Genomic DNA, 17,120 nt, shown 5'->3' on the forward strand with positions numbered 1-17,120 from the left:
TCTTTCTCTTTTGAACAAAGATGGCGCCAGGATCATCATTCGAATGGACTGACCAGGAGGTAGAGCACCTGTTAAATGTAACTTTAGATTACAAAACCAGAAAATTACAGGAGAACATCGACTGGGAGACGTGCTAAAGTAAATATGCAGACAAACTGACCCTCTTTTTAGAGCACTACCCCAACGCATCTACCGATGATTTTCCTCATCAAAAGGAGGACATTACCCGCGCCGTCCTCAAACAGACGAAAAGGGTTTGCACCAACATAAATGCGACTGCTACTCTGAATGCATCCATGACCACCATAGCCAAATGAAAATGTAAACATAGGTCGCACTTTTGACACAGGTGCAAGCACTGTCACATACTGTGATGTCGGCTGCCTAAAACTCACACTAACACTAAAACTAAGTTTACATGCAAACGTGCAAATCACTAGTTTTTTGGAACAGCTCAGATTATAGAACCTTATGATTATTCATTCTGCTTTAATGACTGAATTATATTACTGTCCAAGTTTTTCATATTTTTCATATTTAAAGAAAGCCAAGCAGCTTTGAGTATAAAGTTATAACACTTTATGAAACACTTGCCCTTGCTCACCTGATGACTGTTGGGAAGACCTCTGCTGAGTAAATGTACACAATGGACAGTGATGCTGTGATGCCAAACTTGCCCACCATGGCAAGTACAGTGCGAACAATGGACAGATCTATGAGAACAAAATTAAGGATGGGTGAGGTTTGTTATGAAAGAAAGAGATGATCTTGTTTCACAACACCTGATTGCCTGGAGGGGAAGGTTACCCATAATAATCTTTATTTTGAATCCTTATTTCAATTATGGTATTTTTTTTCCTCCAAATTATATAAACAGTTTGTGTAAGTCCCGGTTTTTAAATGTGACCCACAATTCTCCAGGCTTTGCTCCATCAACAGTAGCAAACAATGGCATGATCACTGAGGAGTTATGACATCATTACATCAAATGGAGACTGTGGTCTGTTTATTGGAGGGAATTATTATGTATCAGGTAAAACCAATGGTAAATTTTCCACACTGTTGCTTTGCATGCCAACGTCCTTTGGGTATCTTTATTTTAACAGAGCATCGGCAAGAAACCACAAACTGTAGGAAAAGGACGTTCTTAAATTTGAAATGTTGTGAATTTCTAGATACAGTATCTCAATGGCCTATAGAGAAACAATAAGCATGCTCCCCTTTTACTTCCCACCAACAGTGTGCCAGAACTGGTGCTCAACCTGTAACTGTTTCTACTACAGAAAAGGTGGTTCTGGGCTGAAAAAAGGAAAACCTGCAGATCTCAAACCAGGAAACACTAATGTCAAAGGCACAATGTCAGTAACCAACTTAAGTTTTCAGAAGTACTAATACAAAACAAATATCACTGGCACAACATTAGATCAATTATAACAACCAGTGAAAAGGGGGACGTTTAGAGTCAAAATGATTTTAGAATTCTAGTTAAAGATTAGGTTTTTCACCTACCATCTGGTATCAATATGGTTAGAAGGCAGGCCAGGCCGCCTACTGTCAAGAATGCTAACTGGGATATCCTGCGTGAGCGGTTTAGGGTGAAGAGAGTAATGGTACGTGCTGGCATCTCCACCAAGCCAAATATCATCTGTGTCAGGTAGATATTCATACCAAAGTCTGAAATATTGAGTGACAGCCCATAGTAGACCAGGACGTTCACAAACCTGTAACAAACAAAATCAGCATAATCAAATGCCACCATCTTGTGAAGCAGGAATGTAGGTAATTCCTGTTATGAAGCACCCTCTGTAAGTTCTAAAAATGAATGAATGAAAGGGGGAGAAAACAACAACTTCAGAACTATGGCAGAAAGTTTTATGTTATTATCATAATTTTTATGAAACATAAAAGAGAAACATGCAAAACTTATGGAAATGAGAGCCACATTTCCCAGCAGGAAATGCTGGAATATACGACTGAATTAGAGCATTACCAAACCCCCTTTACTCAATAGCTGCAAATTAGCTTCAAATTCATACCTCCTTTGTATTGTTACATTTTTACACTGAGAATTCTAGACCTGAACTTTGAACATAGGAACAATGGTTCCTAAAAGTCCAAATGTTAAATAATTAATTCTCAACCCAATTTAAGTTGGGTTGTTTACAGTTAACTGTGCATTTTTACCACAAGTAGAAGAGAATGAGGGACTGCTTCCTCATTCTGGGCGTTCGGACCAGATCGATGACAGTGTACTTCCTCAGGTGTTGCATTTTCTCTGAGTTTTTAGTGCTCTGCAAAACAAAACAAACCCATTTTAACTTAAGGTATTCTTAAACTACATAACTCCGTAGTACAAGTTGGAGACTATTTTGAATATTCATTTCTGCAGAGAACTGTAACTCTGTTACATGCCAGATGCAAATACAACTCCATAGCTCCATATTATGTAAGTTCATCCAAAAATGAAAATTCGGTCGCACTTTATATAAGGTGTCTTTAACTTGTATGTACTTATATAAAAAAATAAGTACAATGTACGTAGTTTTGATTTATTGCAAAAGGGATATGGGTAAGGTTAGGGACAGGTTTAGTGGTATGGGTAGGTTTAAGGGTGGATATTATGGTGTAAGGGAAGGGTCAACAGTGTAAATATAGATGCAATTACTGAAATTAATTAAAGGTATAATTACATGCAGGTAATTATAATAATATAAGCACAGCGTAAAAACATGTATGTACACAATAAGAGCATTGTATAAAATGTTTACTTTAAATGTTAGTACATAGTAGTTAAAGACATCTAATATAGAGTGGGTCTGAAAATTCTTCCATTATTTACTCATCGTCATGTTGTTCCAAACCTGTATGCCATTCTCCCCCAGAACAAAAAACTACTCGTCACTCTTCCATTCCATTACAATTACAATGAATGTGGACTTTGTGACACAAAACACAAATGGACAAAAATGCAATATGAAAGTATCATAAAATCAGTTCTTAGTCCACTATTGTAACTCTTCTGAAACCATATGATTTGTGTGAGAAACAACAAAATTTATGTTATTCATTTGTAATCTTTCCCTCCAATAAGCTCCTAAAGCCTACTAAACATTGTACAATTTTTGGAATCCTTGGCAGCTGGTTGACTGGACGAGAACTAACAGGTATTGCACACCAGATGTGTCATTCATTATTCACATTCTCAAATTCACAGTGGCAGTCGAAAAACAGTAAATCTAATCCTCATACTGTCACGGTTCATGAATTCACTGTCTTCTTCTTGTCTCGTGTCGTTGTTGTTGTGTGTGTGTGGGCGTGGTCCAGATCGTCACCGCTGATCAGTGGTGACAGCTGTAGCTCACTAACGGCGCCAGCTGCAGCTGATCAACGCACCTTCTTATACTCACGTTCTCTGTCCTCTCATTGTCAGATCGTTATGCAGTCTCCTCGTGTTGTATCCTGTTCCTGTTTGGCGTTCCCCGTTGTGCTTCAGTCTGGCGTGTTCGTGAGTCGGTGTTCCCGTTTGGTGTTGCTGTGTGTTCCTCGCTCCAGTTCTGGATTTACGCCATCTGTTTCATTCACGGACTCCACCATTCACCGCTGTCATCTTCTGTGTTGCCTGTCGAGGTCCCTGCCCCACTCAACTGCCATCGTGTTTGTTCTGTGTTTATCTGACTTTGAGAATTCTAAATAAATACTTTTATTTGCATTATTGCTTCCTCGCCTTGAGTACAACTATGACAGAACGATCTGACCTTCAAATGGAAGCAGCAAGTAGTCCCGCAATGACTCTGGATGATTTCATCGCCCGCAGCATCTCCAGGATGGATTCCCAGGAGGAGAGCCTCACGAATACGGGGCGTGCAGTTCAAGCTTTAGTGGCGCAGGTGTCCGAGCTCACCCAGCAGTTTCAACATCTAAGAGCTCCCACTGCGCCACCCACACCACCAATTCCCCCACACCACCAGCATCCCTCTTCCAGTCAGAACCACGCCTGCCTGTTCCCGAGTCCTACTCAGGAGAACCCAGCTACTGCAGAGAATTTCTTACTCGTTGCTCTATGCACTTCTCATTGCAACCGAAGACCTTCAACGGTGAACGATCTAAGGTACCATTTGTTCTGACACTACTGACTGGAAGAGCGGCATTATGCGGGACAGCGGTGTGGGAGAACCAAGATCCATGCTGCGACTCATTCCAGGCACTCTCCGCCGAGATCCATAGCGGAAAGAGAGGCGGCCAGAATACTCGCCGACCTTCGTCAAGGTAATCATTCCGTATCGGACTATTCCATCGAGTTCTGGACCTTGGCGGCAGAGTGCCACTGGAACGAGGAGGCGCAGTGGGACATGTTCCTGCATGGGCTGGCTGACCGTGTCCAGAAAGAGATCTACGTCCTGGACCTCCCAAAGACTCTTAATGGTTTAATCGACCTCGCGTTGAGTGTGGATGCACGGTTAACCAGAGTGGAGCGACGTGTTCTCCCGAGCAGATCACAGGGAGGAGCCGAGGGTCTAAATTCCAGTGGCGGGGACACGGTCAGCCCCGTCTTCGATCATGAGCCCATGCAGGTGGGGAGAGCTCGGCTTTCCCGGGAGGAGAAGGAAAGGCGGAGATCCCAGGGACTCTGCCTTTGCTGTGGAGGGGCAGGGCACTATCTCAACGTCTGCCCAGTAAAAGGTCAAACCCGACAGTCAAGTCAAGTCAAGTCAACTTTATTTATATAGCGCTTTTCACAATACAGATTGTATCAAAGCAGCTTCACAGTATTAAATAAAATAGTACATCAGTGTTTGTTTCTAGTGTAAAACGTCCACGTTTAGTAATGCTCATCAATAGTATTGTTGATTGATTAATTAAATTAAGTATCCCCAACTGAGCAAGCCAAAGGCAACTGTGGCAAGGAACCGAAAAACTCCATCAGGTGACCTAATGGAGAAAAAAAAACCTTGGGAGAACCCAGGCTCAGTCGGGGGCCAGTTCTCCTCTGGCGTTTATGAACTAGAGACCGGATTTAACTGTAAGATTAAAAATATTATATGAATGCCTGGCTGAAGAGATGCGTCTTTAATCTAGTTTTAAACTGGGAGAGCGAGTCTGAGCAACGAACAGTATCAGGATGGCTATTCCAGAGTTTTGGAGCTAAATGTGAAAATTATCTCCCTCCCTTGGTTGATCTGGATATCCTAGGTATGACCAAAAGCCTCGAATTTAGTGATCTTAAAGAGCGCGATGGATTATAGGGCGATAGAAGATCCGTTAAATAAACTGGAGCTAAGCCGTTTAGGGCTTTATAAGTCAGTAGCAATACCTTGTAATTAATACGGAACTTTATAGTTAACCAATGTAGTGATGATAAAATTGGTGTTATATGGTCAAATTTTCTTGATCTAGTAAGAACTCTAGCGGCGGCATTTTGGACTAACTGTAGCTTGTTTATTGAGGATGCAGGACAACCAGCTAATAAAGCATTACAGTAATCTAGTCTCGAGGTCATGAACGCATGAACTAACTTTTCTGCATCAGAAACAGATAGCATATTACGATAGCTTAGCAATGTTTCTAAGGTGGAAAAAGGCTGTTTTTGTAACATATGAAATATGATTTTCAAAAGACAGATTGCAGTCAAGTATAACACCCAGGTCTTTTACTGTAGAGGATAAAGTAACAGGACATCCTACTATGTTAAAGTTGTATTGTGAGAGGTTTTGTGGGCGGTCTTTTGAACCGATAAGTATTACCTCTGTCTTGTCTGGATTTAATAAAAGAAAATTGCGCGTCATCCAATCTTTTATATCTTTAACACACTCTGTCAATTTGGATAATTTAGCGTTTTCATCCGGCCGTGATGAAATATATATTTGAGTGTCATCAGCATAACAATGGAAACTAATTCCATGTTTCCTTATAATATTTCCAAGTGGCAGCATATATATTGAGAATAATAGAGGGCCTAACACAGATCCTTGCGGCACTCCATAGTTTACTGGAGTTATGATCGATTTTTCTCCATTTAAATAGACAAAATGGTATCGGTCAGATAGGTATGATCTGAACCAGCTTAATGCTTGTCCTTGAACACCAGTAACTATGAGGCTACTGTCGGGTGGGATCTCCGCCGAGAAGACCTCATCAACATCTACGCTCCTCCCGGTAAGACTGAGATGTGCAACACACACTCACACCTGTCAAGCTTTACTGGATTCTGGCGCCGAAGGTAATTTCATGGACTATAATTTTGCACACCGACTTCAGATTCCGGTCAGCCAACTGTCACACAAGATTTCAGTCAACGCTCTTAACGGTCAAGAACTCCCCAATATTTCACACACCACTGGCCCCGTTACTCTTATCACATCTGGCAACCATACGGAAACCCTGTCATTCTTGCTCATGAACTCTCCTCTCGCACCTGTTGTTCTGGGTCATCCATGGTTAACACTTCACAATCCTAAAATAGACTGGCATCAAAGATCCATTCTCGCATAGAGCAGTCAATGTCATGAGTCTTGTCTAGTGTCTGCCTGTCCGTCTGTCTCTGTCTCTGTGTTTCATGAGGAGGCAGTGGATTTGTCTAACGTGCCCGCAGAGTACCGCGACCTGAAGGAAGTGTTCAGTAAGTCTCGTGCTGCTTCTCTTCCTCCGCATCGTCCCTACGGCTGTGCCATAGATTTACTGCCAGGTAAGTCTCTGCCTAAAGGCAAGTTATATTCGCTTTCTGCTCCAGAAAGGGAGGCTATGGAGAAATATATTTCTGATTCTCTAGCAACAGGGTTCATCCGTCCTTCCTCTTCTCCAGCGGGGGCGGGGTTCTTTTTTGTGGGGAAGAAGGATGGTTCTTTGCGACCTTGCATTGATTACCGGGGGTTGAACAGCATCACGGTAAAGAATACTTATCCTTTGCCATTGATGTCTTCAGCCTTCGAGAGGTTGCAGGGAGCATCAGTCTTCACAAAATTGGATTTACGTAATGCATATCATTTGGTTCGCATCAGGAAGGGGGATGAATGGAAAACCGCTTTCAACACCCCCAGGGGTCACTTTGAATACTTGGTTATGCCGTTTGGTCTTTCCAACTACCCAGCAGTTTTTCAGGCACTCGTCAATGACGTGTTGAGAGACATGGTCGATCAGTTCATATATGTTTACCTGGATGACATATTGATTTTTTCTTCGTCTCTCCAGGAACACGTTCAACACGTCAGACGAGTGTTTCAGAGGTTGCTAGAGAATGGGTTTTTTGTCAAGGCGGAGAAATGCGCTTTTCATGCACAGTCTGTTCCTTTCCTAGGGTACATCATTTCGTCTGAGGGAGTACGCATGGATCCTGAGAAGGTTAAGGCTGTGGTAGAGTGGCCAAGTCCAGATTCCCGTAAGGCCCTACAGAAGTTTCTGGGGTTCGCCGACTTCTACCGGCGTTTTATTCACAACTTCAGCCAACTAGCCGCGCCTCTGACTGCCTTGACCTCCCCCAGAACTACGTTCAGGTGGTCAGACACAGCCGAGGCTGTGTTTGCCAAACTGAAAGGCCGCTTTTTTTCAGCCCCCATCTTAATAGCCCCTGATCCTTCACGTCAGTTCGTGGTGGAGGTCGATGCGTCAGAGGTGGGGGTAGGAGCAGTGCTATCCCAACGTTCTCCCACAGATGACAAGATGCATCCCTGCGCGTTTTTGTCCCATCGTTTATCACCTGCCGAACGTAACTATGACATCGGTAACAGGGAGTTGTTGGCAGTCAAGTTAGTGTTGGAAGAATGGCGTCATTGGTTAGAAGGGTCGGGGGTACCTTTTATCGTCTGGACCGATCACAAGAATCTGGAATTTATCAGAACCGCCAAAAGATTGAACTCCAGACAGGCTCGGTGGGCACTTTTTTTCGGTCGTTTAGATTTTTCTCTCTCGTACCGCCCGGGTTCCAAAAACATCAAACCCGATTCTTTATCGCGTATTTTTGACCGTTCCGAACGCCCGTCTTCTCCCGAGTGCATTTTACCCGAGACCCTATTTGTCTCCACACTCACATGGGAGGTCGAATCGAAGGTCAGGACGGCCTTAGAAGGGGTAACGCCTCCGCCCGGTTGCGCGCTGGAGGGATTACGGTCTGACGTCATTCAGTGGGGGCATTGATCCAACGTGGCTTGTCATCCAGGAGTTAATCGCACTAGTTTTTTAGTCAAGCAACGATTCTCGTGGCCACTTATGGCTCGCGACATTCACAGTTTTGTTTTGGCTTGCTCGGTTTGTGCCACTGGTAAGACTTCCAATCGACCCCCAGATGGGTTACTTCAACCGCTGCCTGTCCCTTCGAGACCCTGGTCCCATATAGCGCTAGATTTTATCACCGCCCTCCCACCCTCTCAGGGCAATACGGTTGTTTTGACTGTGGTGGACCGGTTCTCGAAGGCGGCTCATTTCATTTCCTTGCCCAAATTACCCTCAGCCAAGGAGACAGCGTTGACCGTTGTAGACCACGTCTTTCACTTACATGGCCTCCCGATGGACGTGGTTTCCGACAGAGGACCCCAGTTTGTGTCCAAATTTTGGCGAGAGTTTTGTAGATTACTGGGAGCGACTGTCAGTCTGTCCTCAGGGTTTCATCCCCAGAGCAATGGCCAAACCGAGAGAGCCAACCAAGATCTGGAAAGGGTGTTGCGATGTTTGGTCTCCAAGAATCCTTCCTCATGGAGCCAACAACTTTCAATGATGGAGTACGCTCAAAATGCGTTACCAGTGTCATCCACGGGCCTATCACCGTTCGAGTGTAGTTTAGGTTACCAGCCACCAATTTTTCCCAGTCTGGAATCCGAAGTCGCGGTCCCCTCTGCTCACGCCTTCGTCCAGAGGTGTCAACGCACATGGACTAGAGCCCGTGAGACTCTACTCCAAGTGGGGGCGCGCACCAAGGCTAAAGCCGATCGCCACCAGTCTAAGCCTCCCATATACGTCGTTGGTCAAAAAGTTTGGCTTTCTACCAAGAATATTCCTCTCCGCTCCGTTTCTAATAAGCTTGCTCCCAAATTCTTTGGCCCGTTCACTGTCACCAAAATCATTAGCCCGGTGGCAGTCCGCCTTAATCTTCAACCAGCGTACAGGAGAATTCATCCCATCTTTCATGCATCTAAAATAAAGCCCGTTTTTCGTTCTCATATTAATCCGCCTGCCCCGGTTCCCCCCCCCCCCCCCCCCCCGCCGCGACTCGTAGATGGGGAACCTACATATTCGGCTAATCGTATTCTGGACTCAAGACGGAGGATTTCAGTACTTGGTGGACTGGAAGGGTTACGGTCCGGAGGAGAGAAGTTGGGTACCTGCTAGAGACATCCTGGATCATTCCCTTATCGATGATTACAATCAACAGGTAAGGGAGTCTGGGGAAGCCAGGAGGCGTTCCTAGGAGGGGGGGTACTGTCACGGTTCATGAATTCACTCTTCTTCACAGTCTTCTTCAATTCACAGTCTTCTTCTTGTCTCGTGTCGTTGTTGTTGTGTGTGTGTGTGTGTGTGTGTGTGTGTGTGTGTGGGCGTGGTCCAGATCGTCACCGCTGATCAGTGGTGACAACTGTAGCTCACTAACGGCGCCAGCTGCAGCTGATCAACGCGCCTTCTTATACTCACGTTCTCTGTCCTCTCATTGTCAGATCGTTGTGAAGTCTCCTCGGGTTGTATCCTGTTCCTGTTTGGCGTTCCCCGTTGTGCTTCAGTCTGGCGTGTTCGTGAGTCGGTGTTCCCGTTTGGTGTTGCTGTGTGTTCCTCGCTCCAGTTCTGGATTTACGTCATCTGTTTCATTCACGGACTCCACCATTCACTGCCGTCATCTTCTGTATTGCCTGTCGAGGTCCCTGCGCCACTCAACTGCCATCGTGTTTGTTCTGTGTTTATCTGACTTTGAGAATTCTAAATAAATACTTTTACTTGCATTATTGCTTCCTCGCCTTGAATACAACTATGACACATACAGGCAAAAGTTCACTTCAAAAATTAGCAAAGTGGTGTCAAAGGTTAGGTGGGTGGTGGGTTAGGCATTTGTCATCTCTTCCCTAACTTCCGGACTTCTCCAATCACTCTGCTTAAACCCTGCACCTTTCTTACTATCGACTGCAAGCTTACATTCAGATCTGCCCCCATCCAATCAACAACTTTTTAAATAATCTGTTTCACAGTATGTCTGTTAAGTATGTCTGTCACAGAATGGAAGAAAAGATCAGAACATTTGGGATGTTTCCCTTGGACATACCCAGTTCAGGTCATGAAGTACCCAACTAATCAGCTCATGAATTAATTCAGTTTTGTTAAATAAGGTAGATCTAAAATGAGCAATGCTGGGGAAGGTCTTAGAAGGGTTCGAAAACCCTGGCTATAGGATGCTTTTGTGCTGTTTTTTGAAGCTAGAGTTTCTATTTATTGTATTTCATTTTCATTTTTTGCTCCATGGGATTAAGTGACATAAGTAAATGAATGATGACAAATTATTATTCCTTTAAGATTTCTTTTCAGATTGATTTCCAAGTTAAGCCTAACCCCATGTTGTGTTGTGCAATATGAATATGATAATAGTATGCTTGATTGCATAGAGGCCTTAAAAGTCCAGCTTCAAGCTTCAAGCCCAGAAGTTTACAAGCAGCACAGCAGTAATGACTTAATGAACTTCTTCACTTATAAAATTGATAATATCAGGGAGAAAATGATAACTATGAAACTACGCTACAGTACCGCATCAGGGAGTGCATTGTAGTCTCACTAAGGAAAAATTCGATTCATTTATTGCTATAGGTGAGGAAGAATTTTCTAAACTCGTTAAATCATCTAAATCGACAACATGTATGTTAAACCCTATACCGACTAAGCTACTGAAAGAGATGTTTCCAGAGGTCATAGATCCTCTTCTTAATATCGTTAATTCATCTTTGTCATTAGGATATGTACCAAAAACTTTTAAGCTGGCTATGATCAAACCGCTTGTTAAAAAAAACGTAACTTGATCATACAGAATTAGTCAATTACAGACCGATCTCGAATCTACCTTTTCTGTCAAAGATACTAGAAAAGGCGGTATCCTCGCAACTATGTTGCTTTTTAGAAAGAAATTATATCTGCGAGGATTTTCAGTCAGGATTTAGACCATACCATATTACTGAGACTGCTCTCAGAGTCACAAATTATTTGCTCATCCGATCGTGGTTGTATCTTGCTATTGGTGTTACTCGATCTTAGTGCTGCATTTGGTACTATTGACCACAACATTCTTTTAAATAGACTCGAAAATTATGTTGGCATTAGTGGAATTGCACTAGCATGGTTTAAATCACACTTATCTGACCGTTATCAGTTTGTAGCAGTAAATTAAGAGATGTCTTATCGATCACAAGTTTAGTATGGCGTACCACAAGGCTCAGTACTAGGACCGTTGCTGTTCACTCTGTACATATTACCCTTGGGAGATATCATTAGGAAGCATGGCATTAGTTTTCACTGTTATGCTGATGATACTCAGCTCTATATTTCTTCACGCCCTGACGAAACTTGCCAATTCACAAAATTAACGGAATGTATAGCTGATATAAAAAATTGGATGACTTGTAATTTCCTACAACTTAATTCTGAAAAAACAGAGATTCTAATTATTGGACAAAAAAACTTCCTCACATAATAACCTAGAATACTGTCTAACACTTCATGGCTGCTCGGTCAAGTCTTCGTCGTCGGTTAGGAATCTGTGTCTAGTATCTGTAAAACCACATTTTTCCATCTTAAAAATATATCTAAATTACGTCATATGCTCTCATTGACAAATGCGGAACAATTAGTTCATGCGTTCCTGACATCAAGGCTAGATTATTGTAATGCTCTTATGGGTGGTTGCCCTGCACGCTAAATAAACAAATTACAGCTGGTCCAAAATGCAGCAGCTAGAGTTCTTACCAGAACCAGGAAGTATGACCATATTAGCCCAGTTCTGTCAGCACTACATTGGCTCCCTATTAAACATTGTATAAATTTTAAAATATTGCTGATAACTTACTTAGCACTAAATGGTTTAGCTCCACAGTACTTGAGCGAGCTCTTAATGCATTATAATCCTTCACGTCTATTGCAATCTCAAAATTCCGGCCAGTTGATAATACCCAGAATATCCAAATCGACTGCTGGCGGTAGATCCTTTTCCTATTTAGCACCAAAACTTTGGAACAGTCTTCCTAACATTGTCCGGGAAGCAGACACACTCTGTCAGTTCAAAACTAGACTAAAAACACATCTCTTTGACCTAGCATACACATAACACATTATAGACTTCTATAATTCAATGTCAGGATGCATAGATTAGATCAGCTGGAACTGGAAACACTTCCCATAAATCCTGATGTACTCGTTACATCAGAAAAAGAATGGCGTCTACACTATTATTAGTCTCTCTGTTTATCCCGAGGTTTACCGCAGTCGGCTGTATCCAGATCTGATGAAGGACCTGTGCCTGGATGCGACAACAATGTAGTCCTGAAGTGTCAACTAGTCTCTCCCCTGTGAAGGCCTCCCTCCCCTCCCTTTTACCTCTCTATAAAGCGTTGTCGGGATAGTTCTGGTTTGCATGGCTACGTGGAAGCGATAAAAATTCTGTGTTATACATTTTAAGGCCAGACAAGTAGTTTGTTGAGGGTTGGTTTGTTGGAAAGGACTATATGCCTGCGCACATATATTCAAATGCGCATACCTATAGACTGAACTCGTAATACGCATATGCACGCCATCAGCGTTCTCACAGGTTCTCGTTTTTAAAGATTGATTAGAGAGAACTTAAAGAGTTTTCTGTTAAAACGGTGTCGTGTTAGCGCCCCTTAAGTTAATAACTAATGATCAATGTTAAAAGCAGTGGCGGATACAGAACGTCATTAATAGGTGGGCCTAGTGAATATACGGAGGGGCCTCGGTTTTTTAAGCTTATATACATGCCCAGTGGCGTAACTTTGCTAAATCAGATATAATATATGATAACATTACGTTGTCCAGCAATCGATTGTACCAATGTACCTTAATGGTCCAGTGGTAGAACTTTCGCCAACTGTGTCAGAGGTTCTGGGTTCTAATCCGCACTAATCTGTTTTTTTTTTTTCTCATCAAAACCGATTATGTTCATCAGTGGTTGTATATCAAGCAGGGACACTTTGTGTGCATTATGTTTTGTGATTTCACCAGAACGAATAGAGAGTATCCGCAACGGATTGAAGCGCGCGTCCGAGTGAAGACAGTGCGGCGTGTGCGCGAGGCACACAAGAAAACATTGTATCCGCGCCACTGATCACAGCGGTCTCGTCCCCATCACTAGTCCACTAGAATACATACCACTAGAAAATTTTTATTTGCTCTGCATGTCCTAACTATGATTAAAAAAGTCAGGGTGGGCTTAACATGTTGATGACAGATGATGCATGTGGTAGGGATTTTTTTAATGATAGTAAAAACATAGTCCATATTAAGACATTAAGACTGCTCCTCTAAACAATTCCCAATCTAGCTTAGTCTGTAGGCCTAACTGTTGATTATTAACTGGGGTGATATTAAATCATGAATATGAAAACTGACATGTTTTTATGGTCTTGGTCTCGACTCCTAAAGACTCGGTCTCGACTCGGACTTGCTTCCTCAAAGACTCGGTCTTGACTCGGCCTCGACTGAATTTAAAAACCAACGGACTCGGTCTCGACTCGGACTCGACCCTTCAAAGACTCGGTCTTGACTCGGACTCGGCATAGGCGGTCTCGTCCCCATCACTACTTATTTAAAAAAACGAACAAAATGAATGCTCTGCCAGTTAACTGGAGATGTTTTATTGATTGGTACATTCATGCCGCGAGATGTTTTAAAAAGTGGTGGGGACATGTCCCACCTGCAAATTACGCCTATGTACACGCCTGATAAATATGTCAACTATAGCAGATCGGTAGCCTGGCGGCTGGCTAACGTCAGACCTCTTCTCAATGAGACGTGGTCTGGGAACCACATGTTCATTTTCTCGTATTTGAGGCGTGGTTTACGAATGCCCAGAGCCGTTTATTGGGCGCTACGAATGTCTATCAAATGCGCCTATATGTAGCTCATAGCCAATCGTTTCAATTATACCAGATGACGTATGTAGAGCAACAGAAATTCGACGAGGAAGAAGACGAAATAAACTTGCGTTCTAAACTATCTAAGGCTGCATCGAAAGGTAACTTCGCGTCTGATGCCATGTTGGATCCATAGATATAGACAAACTGCTTCGGTGTGTCGCATAGACGTCGTCATCGTCTTGCTGCTCCCTCCCCGTTCTGTGATTGGTTCCCTTTTTGAGGGGAAAATCTGGTCCATGGTGTCCAGGCTGCCTAGCAGCGTGAATAAAATCGTGCTGCACGCAAGGCAGCATGAGGATACCCAGGCTAGCAGATCGGTACTTCGGTAGTGAATTTAAATAGGCCTATGCCTTGTACTCATGTCAGTCAGCCCTCCCGGCTGCTTTAAACCTGAAGGTCATCTGTCTGTCACGCGACTCGCATGTAGACTATCACAACGTTAAGTCAGTGCGCAGACGGAGAGTGGTGTTGCGTGATAGCATCACTGGACTGACACGTGATATGCAGACATAATATTTTTCTTTTGTAGCTATTTTTCATAGCTACTGTACATAAATGTCCTCAGTAAACTATTAAAATTAAATTATTTATTAATTCATTATTATTATTATTATTATTATTATTAAAATTAAAAATTTAAATAGTTTTTATTAATCTGATTGGGTGGGCCACCGGTCAATCTGGGTGAGCACGTGCCCACCCAAGCCCACCCATAAATCCGCGCCTGGTTAAAAGCACTATATACTGTAAATGAAGATGACTTGACTTGACTTGACTTGTGCCAATGGGCACATAACGGCAGTGCCTGAAGCCGAGGAGGAGTGAAGTGATGCTTTAAATCTTCTTTGAAAACAAGTTTTGATACACGGTTTGTTCACTTTACATGCAAGTAATAGTCAAATAGTAAGGAGCCCCTAAAGGGACATAGTGGTGGGAAAAAATTGGGATGGGTGAAAAAATTATTTTGAAAATCTTTTGCGTTCCCCCGAGAAACTTTGCGGTCCCTCGCCAAGATATTTGCGTTCCCGCGCAAAGATATTTGTGTTCCCTAACAAAAACTGTTGTGAGCTCTGACATACACTTCCTGTTTAATGATCCACTGGCAGTGTTTCAGACAGCTCCGTACATTAACAATGGAGCAGTTTATAGTGTTTGAACTTGGACTCAAATATAAAGAAATGCAGTCAGTTAGTGCTTAGGAGTTCAGTAAGGATGGCAATATATTCACAGATTCGAACTTCCCAGATCAGTAACTCATGAGCAAAACGTTGTTAAAACACAAATGACAAACAGAAATGATTTACAATCATAGTAACGTAGACAACGAGCTACAACCAAATTTTCCTCAAAACGAGCTTTATATTATAAATTGATCTCTATTTGCAGGCTGCTGAAAGACAAGTACGAAAGGACCGTCTGCAAAGTGCAAAAACCCACAAAAAAGTATTTGGTTACTGAATTTGATGGCATTACACTGTATAACAGTGTGAAGTTATTGAATATTTTTTCTAATAACGGTGAAGTTATTGGTTTTGTTTCATAATAAATAATCATAACAACTATGAAATATTGAATTTCAATATTGAATAACAATTATACATATCAAACTAAGTGTTGTAGTATAACCAGCAGGAGAGCAGTGATGTGTGAACTGAATTTGGTGAAAGTACAGTGTGTTACAGTAAAGTTATTGAATATTCCCTTATTCGGACTTAAGCAGCTGCCTGCTTAAAGACCAGTTTATATTATAAAGCTTGTTTTGAGGAAAATTAGGCTGTAGCTCGTTGTCTCAGTTTCTATGATTGTAAAAAGGTGTTGTTGGAAAGTTTTCTTTCATCGACGCAAAACCAGGAGACGTTGGGATCACGTTCAAACAAAGTTATTCTTTATTGAGGACTTCGCGTTGACGTGGCTGCAGGAATCCAACATTATCTAACTCTAATACAGTATGCTTAGTAGTTATATACATTTCAAGGGGGAGGGATTACATTGAGGTGGAGTCTCTGAACAAAGCATGTAAATTAAGTATGAACACACCCTACTCTGAGAGCGCTACCAGTCCAATTGAATCAGCATAACTTATTCAAATGCTGATACTGGCCAGGAACTCCAGTTCCAAGAGCCAATTCCAGAGCCATTAAAGACAACAGGTGAAAGTCTCCCCTACAGCTAATCCAATCAAACTAACGATTCATCATCTAGGGCTGGGGCTCGAGCCATTAAAGACAAAAGGTGCGTCTGGGGCTATGGGCTCGAGCCATTAAAGACAAAAGGTGATTACAATAGAGAAAACAGGTCTGGCAGGAAAGGAGACTCTTGCTGGAGACTCAATAATCATCTGAAATCAGTCTATTAAACTTTATCAGTTTATATACTATTGCAGTGGAAAAACTAAATTAAACATTTAATAAATTTGTAATACAACAGTGTCATCTGTGTTTTAACAACGTTTAGCTCACGAATATATTGATCCGGGAAGTTCGAATCTGTGAATATATTGCCAACTTTACCTAACTTTTTAAGCATTAACTGACCGCATTTCTTTATATTAGAGTCCAAGTTCAAACACTATGAAACGCACATTTTTAACATACGGAGCTGTCTAAAACACTGCCAAGTTCGACATTAAACAGGAAATGTCTATCCGAGGCGAGCTCACCACAGTTTTTGTAAGGGAACCCAAATATCTTTGCGAGGGAACGCAAAAGATTTGAAAAATACAAAATTTTCACCACCCTTTAGGGGCTCCGTAAAATAGTCATGTCAGTATAGTCAAAAATCTGACTAGGAAGACTAAGAGTAAGCCACACCTGACAGAGTTCAAAGTCGTTGTCCACCAGAGGTTTGCCATTAATAAGTGCCGCCTTGCGAATTAGATCCAATGCCTCATCATGCTTCTTACTGGCCATTAACCAACGGGCAGACTTAGGAAGCACCCTGAGAATACACAAAAAAAAACCTCACACACAAAAAAAAACACATGCATAACAGGAATACATCTACACATGCAAGAACATA

The 17,120-nt window shown here is 42.4% G+C and overlaps 1 protein-coding gene across 1 annotated transcript in view; it reads right to left on the bottom strand.

The window, feature by feature from the left end:
• Positions 1–1,501: 1,501 nt before the first annotated feature.
• LOC308698598 (organic cation transporter protein) overlaps positions 1,502–17,120 on the bottom strand; it is a gene marked incomplete at both ends in the record, with an annotated part of 28,127 nt that continues 12,508 nt past the window's right edge. The window contains 3 exons of the mRNA XM_081378774.1: positions 1,502–1,721; positions 2,185–2,291; positions 16,913–17,039. Coding sequence (XP_081234900.1) covers positions 1,502–1,721; positions 2,185–2,291; positions 16,913–17,039 — 454 coding nt within the window. The remainder of the gene's footprint in view (positions 1,722–2,184; positions 2,292–16,912; positions 17,040–17,120) is intronic.

This window comes from Scardinius erythrophthalmus, assembly GCF_964197995.2.
Source record: "Scardinius erythrophthalmus genome assembly, chromosome: 11".
Classification (NCBI taxonomy): domain Eukaryota; kingdom Metazoa; phylum Chordata; class Actinopteri; order Cypriniformes; family Leuciscidae; genus Scardinius; species Scardinius erythrophthalmus.